Raw genomic sequence first — 17,697 nt, forward strand, 5'->3', positions numbered from 1 at the left:
TGCTACACAGACGCCATCTTGAGGAGACCCCGAACGTAGCGCTGGCATGAGCGCTGTTCGGTGACTGACAACAATCTCGGGCGCACCATGACGGGATTACTCACTAACAAGTAGCTCACTAACAGCACACCAGTTCTGTGTTGCACACGTTCACGGGAAAAGAGAGGAGCTGTCTGGCGAGTGTTCACCTCTCTCCACGTTGTTGTTTTTGAAGCGTGGGGCTGTGCCGTACGGCCTGATGGCCGGCTAGCTGCTCTGCTCTCTGGACTCCACCGCGGCCTGCTCGGGAGGAGGAAGGGTGGTGACGGCGCAAAATGCTCTACCGCTGACTCCCATCAAGACAGTTCTCCTACCCAGAGACTCGCTGCGAGTTGGACGACGAGCACGATGCACTTATAGATTTTTTTAAACGCTCTTAACTTTCCGAATTTTCTGTTGTGTGTAGGGGGCTGTGAACGACAGTGAGTGCCGTCTGCGTACCCTGAATTCCCAGCCTGAGACATGTCATCCAACTGCACCAGCGCAGCGCCTGTCAGCGCTAGCAAAACCAAGACGAAAAAGAAGCATTTTATAGGACAGAAAGTGAAATTATTCCGTGCAAGTGAGCCCATTCTCAGCGTTTTAATGTGGGGTGTCAACCATACGGTAAGTACATCTTAAATGTCTCGTTCTCGCTAGTAAGCAGTTTGTTTATGCTGCTGTTTTGATTTAGCTAGCCGGCTAGCTTGTTAGCCAGTTGCCCTCATCTGTCAAGCCTGCTATGATGCTTTCAGTCGGCCATGTAATGTATCTATTTAATGGGTGTTCGCTAAGTATTTAGTAGTGTGCTTGGACAGAAATGTCCTGGCTGACTCTGTACTGAGCTGGCCGTCATACAGTTTGTAGCTAACTGCTGCCTTGATAGTTAGCCGCGATTTGCTGTGTCTGAAGCGTGGGTTTTGCACGGATTTTATGTGTGCATGTTAAACTATCTGCAGCTGTGGAATGATTATCAGAAAATTAGCATGTCCTCGGCAGATTGTGCATTATCACTCAAAGCCCAGCGTCAATAATGTGCCATCATAAATCATGGATGGTGAAGTGTTTTGGAGCCAAGTCGTGAGCTGCGGCTGCTGTACTGTAGTGCAGGCATGGAGTGGGAGGGGTGTGACAGGCAGCCGGAGCAGCAGGTTAAACACAGATTTTTCAGCGCCACAGCTGCAGACAGTAGCCTGCCTATTGTTTAAATAAACCGGCTTCGAGCTTGCATTTGCAGCTCTAAATGCTCGGTGCATGCACCCGACTGCTGCAGTTTATTCCATCACATCATTCCCCTATAAATAGAGCAGAACAATACATCACGTTCACTTTTGGCCGAAACAGCCTATGGCTATGAAAAGCACAGTGGTGAGCAGATTCGACACCATTGATGGATGGAGTGGGTTTGCACCAGCAGCGTGCTCTTGCCTAATGTGTAATTGTCAGGCACCCACTCTGGCACAGTTTGATTGATGCTTGAAAAGCAGCTTCTCTGGTGTGAGAAGAACTATCTAGGGGTGAAATGTTTTGATCTGCTCTGAATGAAAAAGCACCTGCTATTGCCACAGTCAGTTGTAATTTGTTTTCACATCATTTTATTTTTGGTTCCCTTGTGTCAGTTAAAGTATATTACCGTCTGATTGTCATTGTTGTGATGAAATGACAGTACTGGGTGGTAAACTGACCTTTCTTCCGAACAGAAATGTGTCAATAACAGCAGATAGTGACAAAACAGCCACAGCAGATTTGACACTGTGACAGTGGGAATGCTGTTTTGTGTGTCTGTATCAAACCACGCTGATTTCAGCAAAACATAACACTAGTCAGCCTGTCAAATGAAATGACAATATAATGCACACAAACAAGGAATTAAGGAAGCAGCTAATGATGTGGTTATTACTGCAGCATCTCCGATATTCAGTGGGTGAACTTTGGCAGTGGGCGTGTGGGTGCAGCACACAGGCCTGGTGATTTGAGGTGTGGGTGGTGGGAAGCAGATTCAAGACATCAAACAGACTTCTCATCAAAGTCCTCTTCTTCCTGTCAGGAGTTGGATGCATTTTTAATAGTGCCCAAGCTGTGATGCTGGAGGACTTCACTTCCACACACATTGTCAGTTAGTGTTAGCCTAGACGGTGTACGCCACCTGTTTGATGCTGTTAATCCCACTGATTTGTTTTTTTAATGTCATGTCGGCAAATAATTGCCCACTCAGGTAGTTGAAAGCTTTTAAGTGAAAGGGAGTGTTTGTATTCTGCTGCACTGCTCTCTCACTGAGCCCATTCAGCATTATTAAAGAACACCTTTACAATAACAAGAGGCTGATGTTTATAAAGGACACCGTGTGTTCATATAGAAACATTCCATTAAAAACTCAACAACTGCATGTTTTTGTACTTCATAAGTTCACTTTTAAAAAATGTAAAATTTTACTGCACGCATCTGAGTTCATGGAATTGACAGGCCTTCAGTAGAAAGCTACCTGACTGACTTTCCTTTTTCAAACCTGTATTCAAAAAGTATGGGCTACTTTCATTGTGTAACAACAACAACAACAACAACAACTGTGTTGAATAAAATATATTTTAATTAGACTTTTTATTTTATTTTTTGGATATAAATGAGACTTTTGTTGTTATTCATTTATTTTATTTATGGTTTGTTTGATAGGGACAGATACAATATACATAGTCAAAACTGAAAACAGCTATCTCATGCCAGTATCACAGTGTTTATAGCAGATGCTAGTTTGCAACACCCGTCCCTAGAAGGGCTTTTATGAAACCAAGAGATTAGAACAGTGAGGTAACAAGAAGGTAAACTGGATACAGCGAGATACAATAACACATTACGCACACATTATGAATGTGGAAGTAAAAGCTTGTAATCGGATGATATTTAAGTCAGGTTGTCAGGTGTGTGTGTGTGTGTGTGTGTGTGTGTGTGGGTGGGTGTGTTCGCTAAATATCGGAAAAAACTAAATACATGAATTACCAAACAGCACCGCCAGGACTGTGTTTTTTATTTTTTATTTATTTATTTTTAGTTTATCCATCCGTTATTACTTCATAGTTCCTTAAAGGCTGTTTCACTCAACTTTCTCCCTGGGGTAGTGGTATCTATTCAATCTTTACACATAATTTTCCTTTTATGGCTGTTAACTCGATAATCTCCAGTTTTTTTCTGAAGGTCATCAGCGTGAGCTTTTGCCCAGGATGTTTTTCATCAGATACGATCACAGTTGGGGGGGGGGGGGCTCAACTGCAGTAGCAAGTCAAACTGTATCCTGCTGTTTGGTCCCAGAGTTAATGATTGGTGCTGGTAAACACTCGCAGAGATTTGGCAGAATGCATTTGGGTCACATAAACCTGACAACACATATATTGTTTTTGGATACTGAGGCATGTTACAGGTATTCACAGCTCTTTTAGGCATGTGCAGTACTTGAGGGCCAAATGAGATGCTTATACATATTTTTCTCAACTTTACTTTTTGTATGTTTAAGCACATGTTGATTTGTTTGACTGGATCTGCATCCAGTCAAACAAGTATGTTTTGAGCGTAATTTTAAACCATGCTCTTATTGAAATTGCAAAAGTCAACATCGCTGCTTTGATTTCTTATATTCCTTAAGTACCAATACAGTGTTAGTGTGTAGGCCTATGCCAGCTTCAGGCTCTTGTCTGATCTCTCTCTCCCTCTTTCTCACTTCTCTCCCTCAGATTAACGAGTTAAGTAATGTGCCTGTACCAGTTATGCTGATGCCAGATGACTTTAAAGCCTACAGTAAGATCAAAGTGGACAACCACCTATTTAACAAGTACGTACATCACAGCTTATGTGCTGTCAGGGCAGCCTGTTGAAGGCACAATCTGTAATCCACGTGTAAACAAAAAGGTCAACCCAACACCAGAGTTCACACCTGCTTCCCCTCCAAAATGGCTGACGGATGTTTTTGTAAAGTGATGACTTCTTTGCTCAAACACTCAAATTGCAGATATAATGCACTCATCATACCCCATCACAATACAAACTGAGACTTTCTCTGACTTGCCTAATATATGCTGTATTTAGAATTAACAGAACCATCCATAATGTGACAAGGACGTAACCAAGCAGCATAGCAATACGAATCATCCTCACGGCAAAGCAGCAGTATAGGACAGACGCCGTATGGTGTTTTCTTTAAGCCTGTACTGCTGAGAATAGCCCGTGATCATCTCCAACAATTAAGAGAAATGTGCCGCCTTGGTCGTGCACACAGGAGTTGACAAAATAAACAGTACTTTGAGTCTGAAATAAATGAGTCACCATAGCAGCCTCTGCCACAAAGGTGGATCCTATTAGGTTGCAGTTGCATTTCATAGTGATTATCAACCCCCCAGAAATAGTCTGTGTTCATCACAACACTGTTGGCTATTTCCAACTTAAGACTCCCTTGTTCCTTTTTGTTGATGCAGTGTATCTGTGCTTGTTGTCATTAGGGCTGCACGATATGAGGGAAATATGCGATAATGTTGTGATAATCAGTTCTGCCTTTCTGTTGCTTTCAGTATTCTTCTAAAATACAACAAATTGCTTGTTTAATTAAAAACAAATTAAAGGAAATCATTTCCAAAATTCTTTTTATTAAACAAATTGAACATTGAATTGAACATACAGTATCTTACAAAAGTGAGTACACCCCTCACATTTGAGTAAATATTTCATTATATCTTTTAATGGGACAACACTGAAGAAATGACACTTTGCTACAATGTAAAGTATTAAGTGTACAGCTTGTATAACAGTTTAAATGTGCTGTCCCCTCAAAATAACTCAACATACAGCCATTAATGTCTAAACCGCTGGCAACAAAAGTGAGTACACACCTATGTTAAATTCCCACAGAGGCAGGCAGATTTTTATTTTTTAAGTTATTTCATGGATCCAGGATACTATGCATTCTGATAAAGTTCCCTTGGCCTTTGGAATTAAAATAGCCCCACCACATCATCACATACACTTCACCATACCTAGAGATTGGCATGGGGTACTTTCCATAAAATTATGTCTCAATGCAAATCAAACTAGCTATTAGGCTAACTGACATAAAACCATGCCAATCTCTAGGTATGGTGAAGTGTATGTGATGATGTGGGGCTATTTTAATTCCAAGGGCCAAGGGAACTTTATCAGGATGCAAGTATATCATTTAATAACTGCACTTTAAAAATAAAAATCTCGCCTGTTTACTATAATTTAACAGTAGGGTGTACTGACTTATGTTGCCAGCAGTTTAGACATTAATGGCTGTGTGTTGAGTTATTTTGAGGGGACAGCACATTTACACTGTTATACAAGCTGTACACTTAATACTTTACATCGTAGCAAAGTGTAATTTCTTCAGTGTTGTCCCATTAAAAGATAAAATGAAATATTTACTAAAATGTGAGGGGTGTACTCACTTTTGTGAGATACTGTAAAAGGCACCACTAAAAAAAAAGAGACAGTTGCATTTTAAAGTGCAGTTTTGTACTGATATTTTCTTTCATCACAAAAAATCTGAGTGTCTTTTGCGATATGTCGCAGCCTTTGGCCATGTGTTTATTGAGCCAGTTGATATCGCGATGACGATTATAAGAAACGCAAGATAATGTGCAACCCTAGTTGTCGTGCCAATGTAATTCGATAATCCTGTAGCTTCTTTGAGTGAAGCACCTACAGTTTAGGCACGCAATGGTGTCTTTCTCTTTGTTGCTCATTTACAGTTCCCAAAAAGTCTCCTGTTGCTTTTGAGAACTTGCATACCAAATTGCTTATAGCCAGACTCAAACCAACCAACCAATATTTACAGCAACCCAAATCTATTCTTGCAACAGGGGCTGAAATGTAAAATGCGAAGATATGTAATTTGCATTGGACATTTTCTATTTAAAAGCAAGAGATAAAGCCACACTGAATTTGTGATTTTTGGCTGCAATTCAAATGCTTTGCATTTCACATTCCAGCTCTGCCATATTTTGTAGTGATGAAGGTTTTCGTTCGGTGGTATTCTTCACTAGTTTGCGGTCATGCATCTCTTTGCATTTCTTTACTTGAGCAAAATAAATTCCAATGATAACTGCCAATAGGAATACAAGATGGCCCTAAATAGAGAGAGTCCAAATTTACCACATGTATGTTCAATAAAATATCCATTTACTGTTGACATTTGTACACATCTGGCGTTAGTAGTGAATGGAAATGTCAGATTCATTGTGGCTCATTCAGGGTCTGTACTAAGGGTTTTTACACACATCCCTCTTGAGTATTATACACATTGTTTTATTTTGATAATTATTTATCAAATAATGTGATGAGATTTGTTTTCTTTGCAATACGAATTGCAAAGAAACTGATGTTAGGGTTTACGTTGCCATTTGGTACACTTCTCATCGTGCAAACAGGCAGCATCTAAAGTTATGCTCACAAGTAGAACTAGAAGAGCACTCAGAGAGCGCAGACCTCCGCCAAGGCCTTCCCTATCTGGCAATATTAACGTTACGACTTGAAGGGGCGTTCACATGAATTATTTCCAGTCGGGAACTAATGTTTCTGGTTATTCGGACACCTCACGAACGCAGCACAAATGCCCTACCTTGCAATGTTATTGAAAGTGACAAAAAATGTATGTAGCCACCCCGTGATTTGGATCCACTCCAAAATTGAAAAGGTTCTTCCTTGGCCCGTGCTGTACCCTTCCCCAAGTCTCATGAAAATCGGGCCAGCAGTTTTTCCGTAATCCTGCTGACAAACCGCACCGAAAGCATGACCTCCTCGAAAGAGTTGACAAATGCGTTTGGGAAATGAGCACAAAGCTGTAAATGCCAACTCTGAATTGCATTGTAGTCTGTGCAGGATCCACACAATAGCAGAGATAAATCCAACAGCAAGCAGACCTTTTCCAAAACAAACAATCAGTCTTCTTCCTCAATTTCAGCGATGAGCCTCTGAGCTCCTGTTTGTTGTTCTGACTCTTTGTAACTCTCTGTCTTCTCCTTGTCAGAGAAAACCTGCCTAGTCGCTTTAAGTTCAAGGAGTACTGTCCCATGGTGTTCAGAAACCTGAGGGAGAGGTTCTGCATCGATGACCAGGACTACCAGGTAAGTTCCTTCTGGTTACAGGACACAAACCAAATGAGGGGTGGGAAAAATAACACGCTTCTTCTTCATCCCGCCATTTTTCGGACAGAATATATTATTTGTCGCACTTCATAGATATTTTTCCTTTTGGTGTGTTGCTACACCCTTATTGTGTTTTTATATTAGGGCTGCACAATTAATCGCATTTGTATTGAAATTATTCATTATATCATTATGGACTAGTGCAATATCCAAATCGCAGAGGGGTGCAATATTTGTTAAAGGCAAAATATGTGTCAAACCATTCTAAAATAAATTATTGTGGTGCTGCAGAAACGTCCCGGCCTACAAATCCTATCCTACGGACTAAAGAAAAAAATCTTTGTTTGGTACGCATCCTCGCAAAAAATCACACTTTTACACACATTTTTAGTTTCTTTCAATGTTAATAATTTTCAATGAGAATAATGATACAAAAATTATCATTCCCTCCGATATCGTGAATCATATCGCAATTGCAATATCCCTCAAAATAATGTAATTTAGATATTTTCCTCATATTGTGCAGCCCTATTTTATATTTCATTTTATTGTTATTTTTTGTTTGAAATAAAAATAAAGATGAAGATGAACAAACGTTTGAAGAAAGAAATTAAAAGTATTTTAAGGCGAAAGGGGTCTTGGGAAGTGTAAAATGTCTACTTTGACGTAAGGATATAACTGGATGTCTTTTTTTTTTTTTTTTTTGGCAGAACTCTCTGACGAGGAGCGCCCCACTCAATAGCGACTCCCAGGGTCGCTTCGGCAACCGCTTCCTGTCCAGCTACGACCACCACTTTGTAATTAAAACCGTGTCCAGTGAGGACATCGCTGAGATGCACAACATCCTAAAGAAGTATCACCAGGTAGCCCACGGTTCAGCGTTAAGGTTTTTTTGTTTTTACTTGTACTCCTTGCAAGTCAAAAGAAATTCTACGTACCCAAAGTCGCTTTTAACTGGCCCTAATTTGTTTGTGTTTTTTACTGAAAAATTTCCAAAAAAGCATAAAATAAATTCAAACTTTGTCGAAAAACAAACAAACTTGAAAGCATCAATAACGTAAAAGAAATGTTGAAAAAACCCGTCAACTCAGTTCTTGATTGGCCAATGGCACATTCAAATCAAATCAAATCAATCAACATGCATTCTCCGACGGGGCAAGAACGATAACGTCGTTTACGATACGATGACCAGGGCAAGTGGGTTGTTGGATTTACTTGCCCGACGTGGCGTCTTCCTTGCCCCGGGCCATCGGGCAAGCCTTATTGTTGAACCCTGAAGCCCCCCCGTACCACCCCACGGGACATAGAGTATTTTTGACTCAGTACTTCGATATCTGTAATGTGGTTACATTTTGGGTATGAAATGTGTGCTTTCTTACAGTATTGCATCTAAATGTTTATTGTTCATACAGACAAAGTATAGAATTGAAATGTAGGAGCACCAGTCCGTGAAAAATAATTTAAGATCTGCTTCCTTCATTTGCATCTAAAGTACCTCAAATGCTGCAGAACTGTTGGAATGCTGACTGAAGCTGTGTTCAGTTTTAATCAGTTCATAAACTGTATATTTGATTCCTTACTCCCACACTTCCCGTTAAACTCTCTGCTTTCCTCCCCTGATTGGCTCCAGTTTATAGTGGAGTGTCATGGCAACACGCTGCTCCCTCAGTTCCTGGGCATGTACAGGCTAACGGTGGACGGGGTGGAGACGTACATGGTGGTGACCCGGAATGTATTCAGCCATCGCCTCACTGTACACCGCAAATATGACCTGAAGGTAGAACATGTTGGTTCACTGCACTACACACACACCTACACCTACACCTACACACACACACACACACACACACACACACACACACACACACACACACACACACACACACACACACACACACACACACACACACACACACACACACACACACTACTAGAAGCACAGACTCCAGGCACACATTTGTGCAACAACATCCGTCTCATTACCCCCGTGTAACCACTCTTTAAATGATAAATGTGTGAAAATGTATATAAATTATGGATTTATTTAGGACTCTCTTCCAAGGGATTAGGTTAAATTTAATAGTAATTAATGAAATAATTAAATAATTGGGGGGAGACCAGCTTCTGTTTAATTTACCTGCTGAAACGATTACTCAATTAATCACTAAGGACAATCAATATCAATTTACAGTACAGGCCAAAAGTTTGGACACACCTTCTCATTCAGTGCGTTTCCTTTATTTTCATGACTATTTACATTGTCGATTCCATATGTGTTCATTTAGTTTTGATGCCTTCACTGAGAATCTACAATGTAAATTGTCATGAAAATAAAGGAAATGCATTGAATGAGAAGGTGTGTCCTCACTTTTGGCCTGTACTGTAGATATCAAGTAATTGTACAAGTCAAGCAAAAATGCCAAATATTTGCTTATTCCAGATTTCTCTGTTTCATATCACTGTAACTTTAATATATTTTGGTTTCAGACATTTTGGCATCTGAACAAATTAGAACATCGACTAAATGGATTTAATTGAGTCAGAGCAATGCAATTTTAGGTGAAGGCTTATATATTGCTCACCTAATGTATCTGGATTTTGCAGTGATTATGGGCCATGGCAGTAGTTTAACAACACTGTTATTATGGGCACGTATAACTGTGCACCTTTTGTGCAATAAAGTCCAAAAATCAATTAAAGGAGAACTCAACCGATTGTACACATCAAAGTCTGTTTACAGGTCCTGGAGGGTACTCCTGCATGTGTGGAAGAAAAGTAGTAGGAATCCTTTTGTGACTTCAGAGGGAGCTGTGTTGGTACAATGGGTTCTGTTTGTCCTTGTGCTTGAAAGCCAGGGCCAGACTGACAGAAGGGCTTCTAAAGCATTTTTAAGTTCAGGGCAATGTATTGACTGTGTCGCTAGTTTGAAGAATTTGAGGCAAATATGAACAGAACCAACTAAATTGTACACTATACAGTTCTGTTCATCTAAGTTGTGAATGGTCATGAAAATTGTGATGTGGGTCTTTAAAAAGTCATGGAAAAATCTGTTACATAAAGTCTATTTTGGTGTATTTCTTTCTGACTTTTTTTCCTTTTGAAATACTAGATTATTTCACCTCGTCGGGCCTCTAAAAGTCCCTCTTTAGTTGAACTGCTGACATTTCATGTTTACACTGAGGCCATAACCTTTTGACGAGGGGTCCCAAGTAGACATTGCTTAATTTTAAGGGCTCACAGGCCAAAAAAGGTTGGGAACCACTGCGTTAGACTGACCCACCCACCATCTACTCAGAAGTCTGCTGTTACTCAACTGATAGCAGGAACAACATATAAACCTCAGGAAATGTAAAGAAGTGTCTACCCTAAAACATATTAAAACATGAAAAAAGCTGAGTCAATGCGTTTCTTTGCAAATTAAGATTTAAGGACAAAAGAAATCGCCTTATTTGGATATGTATTTATTTTAGACCAAAAGTATTCAGTGGATAACCTTATTTGTTACCTGTCTGATAACCAGAGAACCATACTGTCATGTTTATTATTGAAGATGATATGTGTGTCTTTTATGTAGGAAAAGATTTGTTCAGGCAGCATCTAATTTGTTGGGGTGAGATCAAAGTAAAACGTCCCCCATTGTTTTTCATGTAATGATAAAAAAACATGTAAAATCATGTACATTCTACATATACTACTACTACTACATACTGTATACTATACTACTAAAGCATTAGTGCGTAACTTTTTGATATTAATGAACGTCCGTTAAATTCAAGCCATTGCCAAATGAGTTGTTACAAAGCTAATTAAGACTCAGCTCCACCCAACTCTCTCTTCAGAGGGTTGGGGCGTCCGGTGACTTTCCCGCACAGAAACTCGAAGATAATGACCTCTTCTAAAGAGTCCATGTTTTGTTTTTTTATCCTCCCGTGTCCTCCTTGGCTACTAGCAACCGTGTGGAGGAGGGGTGAGGGGGGTGCGCGGCTTGTATCATGTGGACACGCCGACAGTTTTGTTGTCATTACTTAGAAATCCTCATGGGGGAGACAGAAACTACGCACTATAGCTTTAAGCAATATACTCAGTAAAAGGGCACTTATGAATTTAAATAGGGAAAAGGTCATACTCTTCTGGTAAAATTAGCAGGAGAGTACAAATCGAGCTAATCAATAAAGCATTCTGGGTTTGTGCTGAATATTACGGTGCACGGTTTCCCCACCGGTCGTTATGAACACAGTGCGCCAACTGCTTCTTTACCCTCCCCCTAAAAGAATCCTTCATAGCATAAGCCTCTTCTCCTGCCAAGTATTCTCTGGAGAAAACAACCTTAACTTTCCAATATTGACATTTTAAAAATGCACTATGCTAACAATTCCTCAGATGTTTCTTGATCTGCTTTAAATTAATTCTATTTTTATCCCTATTTTCCTTCATTTTTAGGGTTCTACAGTCTCGAGGGAAGCCAGCGACAAGGAGAAGGTACGTTTTATTTCTGTGCAGCGATGGCTGCTGACATGATGGGACAGAAATAAACGCCCTTGGCTCACGCGAGGCAAACTTGTCAAAATGAGCTGAAAGTACCTTTTTAAGTAAACCGATGTATTCTGGTAGTAGTTTTGCACTGGTTTTCATGTAGTCAGTGTGCGATACTCTTGTTTTGTTGGTTCATATGCGCTGTTGAATACCGACAAATGTCAGCTGTTGGATTGGGACGTTATCTGTCCCGTGAAACCAGAAATCACTGAATTGAATTGATTCTGTCATTATCTCGACGCATTTGTCATCATATGACATTTACGACTGTGTGACTTGTAACGCTTAGCAGCAGTATCTGTATCTTGCAGATGTGGCTCTGTGGCCTCTAATCATCATTACTAACGTTTCTGCTACGGTTTGATAGCTAAATACTTCCCCTCTCTTCAGGCTAAAGAACTCCCCACTTTTAAAGACAACGACTTCCTGAATGAAGGCCAGAAGCTGCAGATAGGAGATGACAACAAGAAGTACTTTTTGGAGAAGCTAAAGCGGGACGTAGAGGTAAGAAACACTTCCAGGTTTTCATCCGGTTTTCTGTAGAATTGATCAGCTTCAAAGCATTTTTGAAATTGGTCCAGTATTAAGCGTGAAAGCTGTAACCAGCAGCCACAGACCGGGCTGCAATGTAACCCTGTGGGACAAATGTGTATCGTCAGTTTGGTCCACTAAAAGGCCAAACTGACGATGCACATGCTGCGTGTCTGACAACATTATGGAAAGTTCCATACAGAGGTAGGCCTTTTTAAAACCTCTGTAAGACCTTTCTGTTTAACCAGAAACAGCTCTGAGGTCACTAGCGCTGAACCCACCAGACTCCATTTAAAATAACAATACTTTTAGCGTGTATAGAGCCAACATATTTTCACATGTACAGTATATCGGTAAACTATGTGTTTATTTCAACCAAAACTAGAGTTGTGATGGTTGGAAAAGTGGAAAGACTACCCCTAATGGCTTTTCATAGTTTTATTTTGTTTCTGTTGACTTTGAATGAAGTGTATCTTACAATGCTAAAGTTAGTGTTTATTTACATGGAGTCTGTTGGCTTTAGTGAACGCAATTTTGCAGATATTTTTATGTTTAAAAAAATGATCGAACTCTTTAACAGAAAGGTCGACCTCCTTAGAAATCCTTTCCATAATGTTGTCAGACACTTAGAATATTAATCTGAGTCTGTCAGTGGCAAAACCAGCACTTTTGTGAATTTAAATACAAGCTGGACAGTTGCCCTGTTAACTTACATTGTAGCTAGTTTCACTGACTGCCGACTGCAGCAATCTCGCTTAATACTGGACCAATGTCAAAGATTGTTGTTCCCATCAGTCACTTAGACACAGAAACATAGGAACATAGGGTCCAGGCTGAAAAAAAACTTTTAAATTGTAAGAAATGTTTCTATTATTTGATTTAGTCTGGGTATCAAACCTCAATACTGTGAATGGGTTTTGTCCAGATGTGACAACTTGTGTGTGTGTCTGTGTCTGTGTCTGTGTCTGTGTGTGTGTGTGTGTGTGTGTCTGTCTGTGTCTGTGTCTGTGTGTGTGTGTCAGTTCCTGGCAACCCTAAAGATCATGGACTACAGTCTCCTGGTGGGGATCCATGACGTGGACCGGGCCGAGCAGGAGGAGATGGACGTGGAGGGCGTGGGGGAGGAGGAGGAGTATGACAACGACGGGATGGGCGGAGGCGTGCTCACCGGCTCGTTCGGCACGCCCCCCGACAGCCCCGGAAACCCTCTGAACTGCGGGGGATTCTTCGGCCCTGGGGAGTTTGACCCCTCTGTGGACGTTTACGCAATCAAGAGCCACGACTGTGAGGGCCGCCTTTGACATCCGTCTGACTTACTGGATCGAGCTGTAGCTTTAAATAAAGCATCGTGCCAGCTGATTAGATGATGACCTTGTCCGTCAACAAAAAATTAAAATAAGAAATAAGATGCATAATCTTGATATTTATATTGTTTAGTTTTACTTTGTCCTTATATTCCAGACTATTTTTATCAGCCAGATTAAGAGCACTTAAAACTACGGAGTAGAACAGTCAAAGCTGTAGCAGTAGAAGTGTGTGTCCTGTACAGCCACAGCAGTCTTGACGGTGTGTTGTCAGGTGCCAGTGAAACCTTGTGATGTGTTGTTCTTGTGCTAGGTGCTGTGAAGAAGGAAGTGTACTTCATGGCTATCATCGACATCCTCACGCACTATGACGCTAAGAAAAAAGCTGCACATGCTGCCAAAACTGTGAAACACGGGGTGAGACGACATCATCGCTACATCACGATCCTTCGGCCTGTGGCTGCACATACAAAGGGCAGATTAAGAAGGCCCAACATGTTATTTCTAACGTTTAAATAAGTCAATAAGACATGTTGAATACATCATGTAAAATACATATTTTTAAAGCAATGGATTAAGTAATTTCATATTTATTGAATCATTAAAACTCCATTCAATAATATGATGAAATGCCTTTTCATCATTCTTTGTTAAGATTACCGGCGCTTTATTGGAGTTCATTGTTATTTCAAAATTTCCTTTTCATAAGTTGGTTTTATAAGATGGTTATTGTATTGTACCTGCTCATTGTGTGTGTGTGTGTGTGTGTGTATATATATATATATATATATATATTTTACAGCAGTAGCATTTAGCTTTTAATTCCAAATAACTTGAACATTATTGATGCTTTAGCTAACTTTTGGTTGCAGAGCTTGCTCAGAGAGAGACTGGGAGCATGTGATTGGCTGAATGGTGAGACAAAAATGACAATAATGATGACTTCAGTTTTAAGACTTTATTCTCAGGTCATATGGCCCCTGGAAGGGCATTTCACTCCATGTAACACAAAGAATAATGGAAATCTAAAGTATTCTTGTGTTTTACAGTGCCTTGCGAAAGTATTCGGCCCCCTTCAACTTTTCGACCTTTTGCCACATTTCAGGCCTCAAACATAAAGATATAAAACTGTAATTTTTTGTGAAGAATCAACAAGTGGGACACAATCATGAAGTGGAACGAAATTTATTGGATATTTCAAACCTTTTAAACAAATAAAAAACTGAAATATTGGGCGTGCAAAATTATTCAGCCCCCTTAAGTTAATACTTTGTAGCGCCACCTTTTGCTGCGATTACAGCTGTAAGTGGCTTGGGGTATGTCTCTATCAGTTTTGCACATCGAGAGACTGACATTTTTGCCCATTCCTCCTTGCAAAACAGCTAGAGCTCAGTGAGGTTGGATGGAGAGCGTTTGTGAACAGCAGTTTTCAGTTCTTTCCACAGATTCTCGATTGGATTCAGGTCTGGACTTTGACTTGGCCATTCTAACACCTGGATATGTTTATTTGTGAACCATTCCATTGTAGATTTTGCTTTATGTTTTGGATCATTGTCTTGTTGGAAGACAAATCTCCGTCCCAGTCTCAGGTCTTTTGCAGACTCCATCAGGTTTTCTTCCAGAATGGTCCTGTATTTGGCTCCATCCATCTTCCCATCAATTTTAACCATCTTCCCTGTCTCTGCTGAAGAAAAGCAGGCCCAAACCATGATGCTGCCACCACCATGTTTGACAGTGGGGATGGTGTGTTCAGGGTGATGAGCTGTGTTGCTTTTACGCCAAACATAACGTTTTGCATTGTTGCCAAAAAGTTCGATATTGGTTTCATCTGACCACAGCACCTTCTTCCACATGTTTGGTGTGTCTCCCAGGTGGCTTTTGGCAAACTTTAAACGACACTTTTTATGGATATCTTTAAGAAATGGCTTTCTTCTTGCCACTCTTCCATAAAGGCCAGATTTGTGCAGTATACGACGATTGTTGTCCTATGGACAGAGTCTCCCACCTCAGCTGTAGATCTCTGCAGTTCATCCAGAGTGATCATGGGCCTCTTGGCTGCATCTCTGATCAGTCTTCTCATTGTGCGATGAGCTGAAAGTTTAGAGGGCCCCGGGTCTTCGTAGATTTGTAGTGGTCTGATACTCCTTCCATTTCAATATTATCGCTTGCACAGTGCTCCTTGGGATGTTTAAAGCTTGGGAAATCTTTTTGTATCCAATCCGGCTTTAAACTCTCCACAACAGTATCTCGGACCTGCCTGGTGTGTTCCTTGTTCTTCATGATGCTCTCTGCGCTTTACACGGACCTCTGAGACTATCACAGAGCAGGTGCATTTATACGGAGACTTGATTACACACAGCTGGATTCTATTTATCATCATTAGTCATTTAGGTCAACATTGGATCATTCAGAGATCCTCACTGAACTTCTGGAGAGTTTGCTGCACTGAAAGTAAAGGGGCTGAATAATTTTGCACGCCCACTTTTTCAGTTTTTTATTTGTTAAAAAAGTTTGAAATAGCCAATGAATTTCGTTCCACTTCATAATTGGGACCCACTTGTTGTTGATTCTTCACAAAAAATTACAGTTTTATATCTTTATGTTTGAGGCCTGAAATGTGGCAAAAGGTCGAAACGTTCAAGGGGGCCGAATACTTTCGCAAGGCACTGTATATTGCGTGTTGCTCCATCTCTCTAATTGTCTGCCTCTTTTCGTTCTGTTTCTCAGGCGGGGGCCGAGATCTCGACGGTGAACCCGGAGCAGTACTCCAAACGGTTCTACGAGTTCATGTCCAACATCTTATCATAGACTCCTCTCCCAGGCCAGCCAGTCACTTCCTGTCATAGATCTGTCAAATGCCACGCACTTATTTCTCGTCTCCCTCACCTCAGTGTAGGTCCGTCTACCCCCATTTAAAAAAATAAATAAAATAACTACCAGTATCCTCCCACAGCCAGCACCAGTCTGGCACGAAGGATGCGCCGAGCCTGTTACATTGTCCCACACAAACCACCTCCCCGGCTCCCTCATCCACTGCAAGGAAAACTCGTAAAAACCGCTCACTGAATTCGGAACGACCTCCCGATAACCTAAACTTGTTTTTCAACTTTTTCTGCCTCCCAGTCCTCCTCAGCCGCCTTGTTACTCCTCACGCCAGGACAGAAACTGTCTCACTAATGCCTTGAACGAGTGTCCGCTTCAGCAGTTAGCAGTCCGTTATTACAGTCTCCTTGGTTTCTGTTTATGTCGATGTCGTTCTTATGATTTCTATTAGACACACAGACGCACACACAGACACACACACACACGCACACGCACGCACGTAAACAACTTGAACAGATGCTGAATGGTCAGATTGCATGACAAAACTCTTTGACAGTCGCCTTTCGGCTTCTCTCTCTGTAACAAAAGAATTCAAAGTACTGCTGACAAATTGGAACGACAGGGGATAAACACATTAATATATAATGGTGTATAAAGTAAACGAATGCAATATCAAAAAAAATGCATGGCCGATGTGTACATGAGACTCCACCAGTAAGTCGAAAACATCAAACCACTGAACTTAGCATCTGAGTGTTACGACTAAAACGACAAAAAAAAAAAAGCAGAAAAAAAAAATTGATGTTTGAATTGATGAATGTTACGTTGCCATATTGTTTTTGAAATTTTAACAGTGAGCTTGGTGGAGGTTGGTCTAAGAAAAGAAAAATTCACATAAAAAGGGGAATTCTTCAGCAAATACTTGTTTTATTACCATAAGGATCATTTTTATATCTCGTTTACATTAATGTAGCAATTTTGTGTTTGTATACAGTATTGTTTTGTTACCAACAGACATTAGGAAAAAAGGTTACTTGAAAATGATTCATTACATATTAAAGGGAGTTTTATCTTGTTTTTTGGCTATTTCTTCAGTGACCGTCCCTCAAACGTGTCAAACAGTTGTACAGTAACAAATGTTTTTATTTAGGTCACGTGATCAACAAGCAAGCTATCTCCATGACAACTGACCTAAACTCCATCTACCAAAAGGAAGACTGAGGTGCAGTTAAACTCCAGAAAAAGCTAGTAAGTGGAGCCTGAGTTATGCTGTCAAAACACCACAAAACAACCCATTAAGGGGAACTCAAGTCATTTCATATTGCACTTCCGTAGACTTGGGG

The 17,697-nt window shown here is 40.5% G+C and overlaps 1 protein-coding gene across 1 annotated transcript; it reads left to right on the plus strand.

Moving 5' to 3' along the window:
* LOC120569375 (phosphatidylinositol 5-phosphate 4-kinase type-2 beta) lies at positions 1-17,430 on the plus strand. Its single transcript, XM_039817256.1, has 10 exons — positions 1-645; positions 3,741-3,838; positions 7,046-7,142; positions 7,874-8,026; positions 8,794-8,940; positions 11,604-11,642; positions 12,087-12,200; positions 13,250-13,511; positions 13,845-13,948; positions 16,259-17,430. Exons 1-10 carry the CDS (start codon positions 502-504, stop codon positions 16,337-16,339), a joined length of 1,239 nt encoding a protein of 412 aa, XP_039673190.1. The 5' UTR covers positions 1-501; the 3' UTR covers positions 16,340-17,430.
* The last annotated feature ends 267 nt before the right edge of the window (positions 17,431-17,697 follow it).

Source organism: Perca fluviatilis, chromosome 1, assembly GCF_010015445.1.
Source record: "Perca fluviatilis chromosome 1, GENO_Pfluv_1.0, whole genome shotgun sequence".
Lineage (NCBI taxonomy): Eukaryota > Metazoa > Chordata > Actinopteri > Perciformes > Percidae > Perca > Perca fluviatilis.

Coding starts and splice junctions, on each gene's coding strand:
- LOC120569375 (XM_039817256.1), top strand. CDS start 502: ATGTCATCCAACTGCACCAGCGCAGCGCCTGTCAGCGCTAGCAAAACC. Junction 646..3,740: donor TGTGGGGTGTCAACCATACG/GTAAGTACATCT, acceptor TCTCTCCCTCAG/ATTAACGAGTTAAGTAATGT. Junction 12,201..13,249: donor AGCTAAAGCGGGACGTAGAG/GTAAGAAACACT, acceptor TGTGTGTGTCAG/TTCCTGGCAACCCTAAAGAT.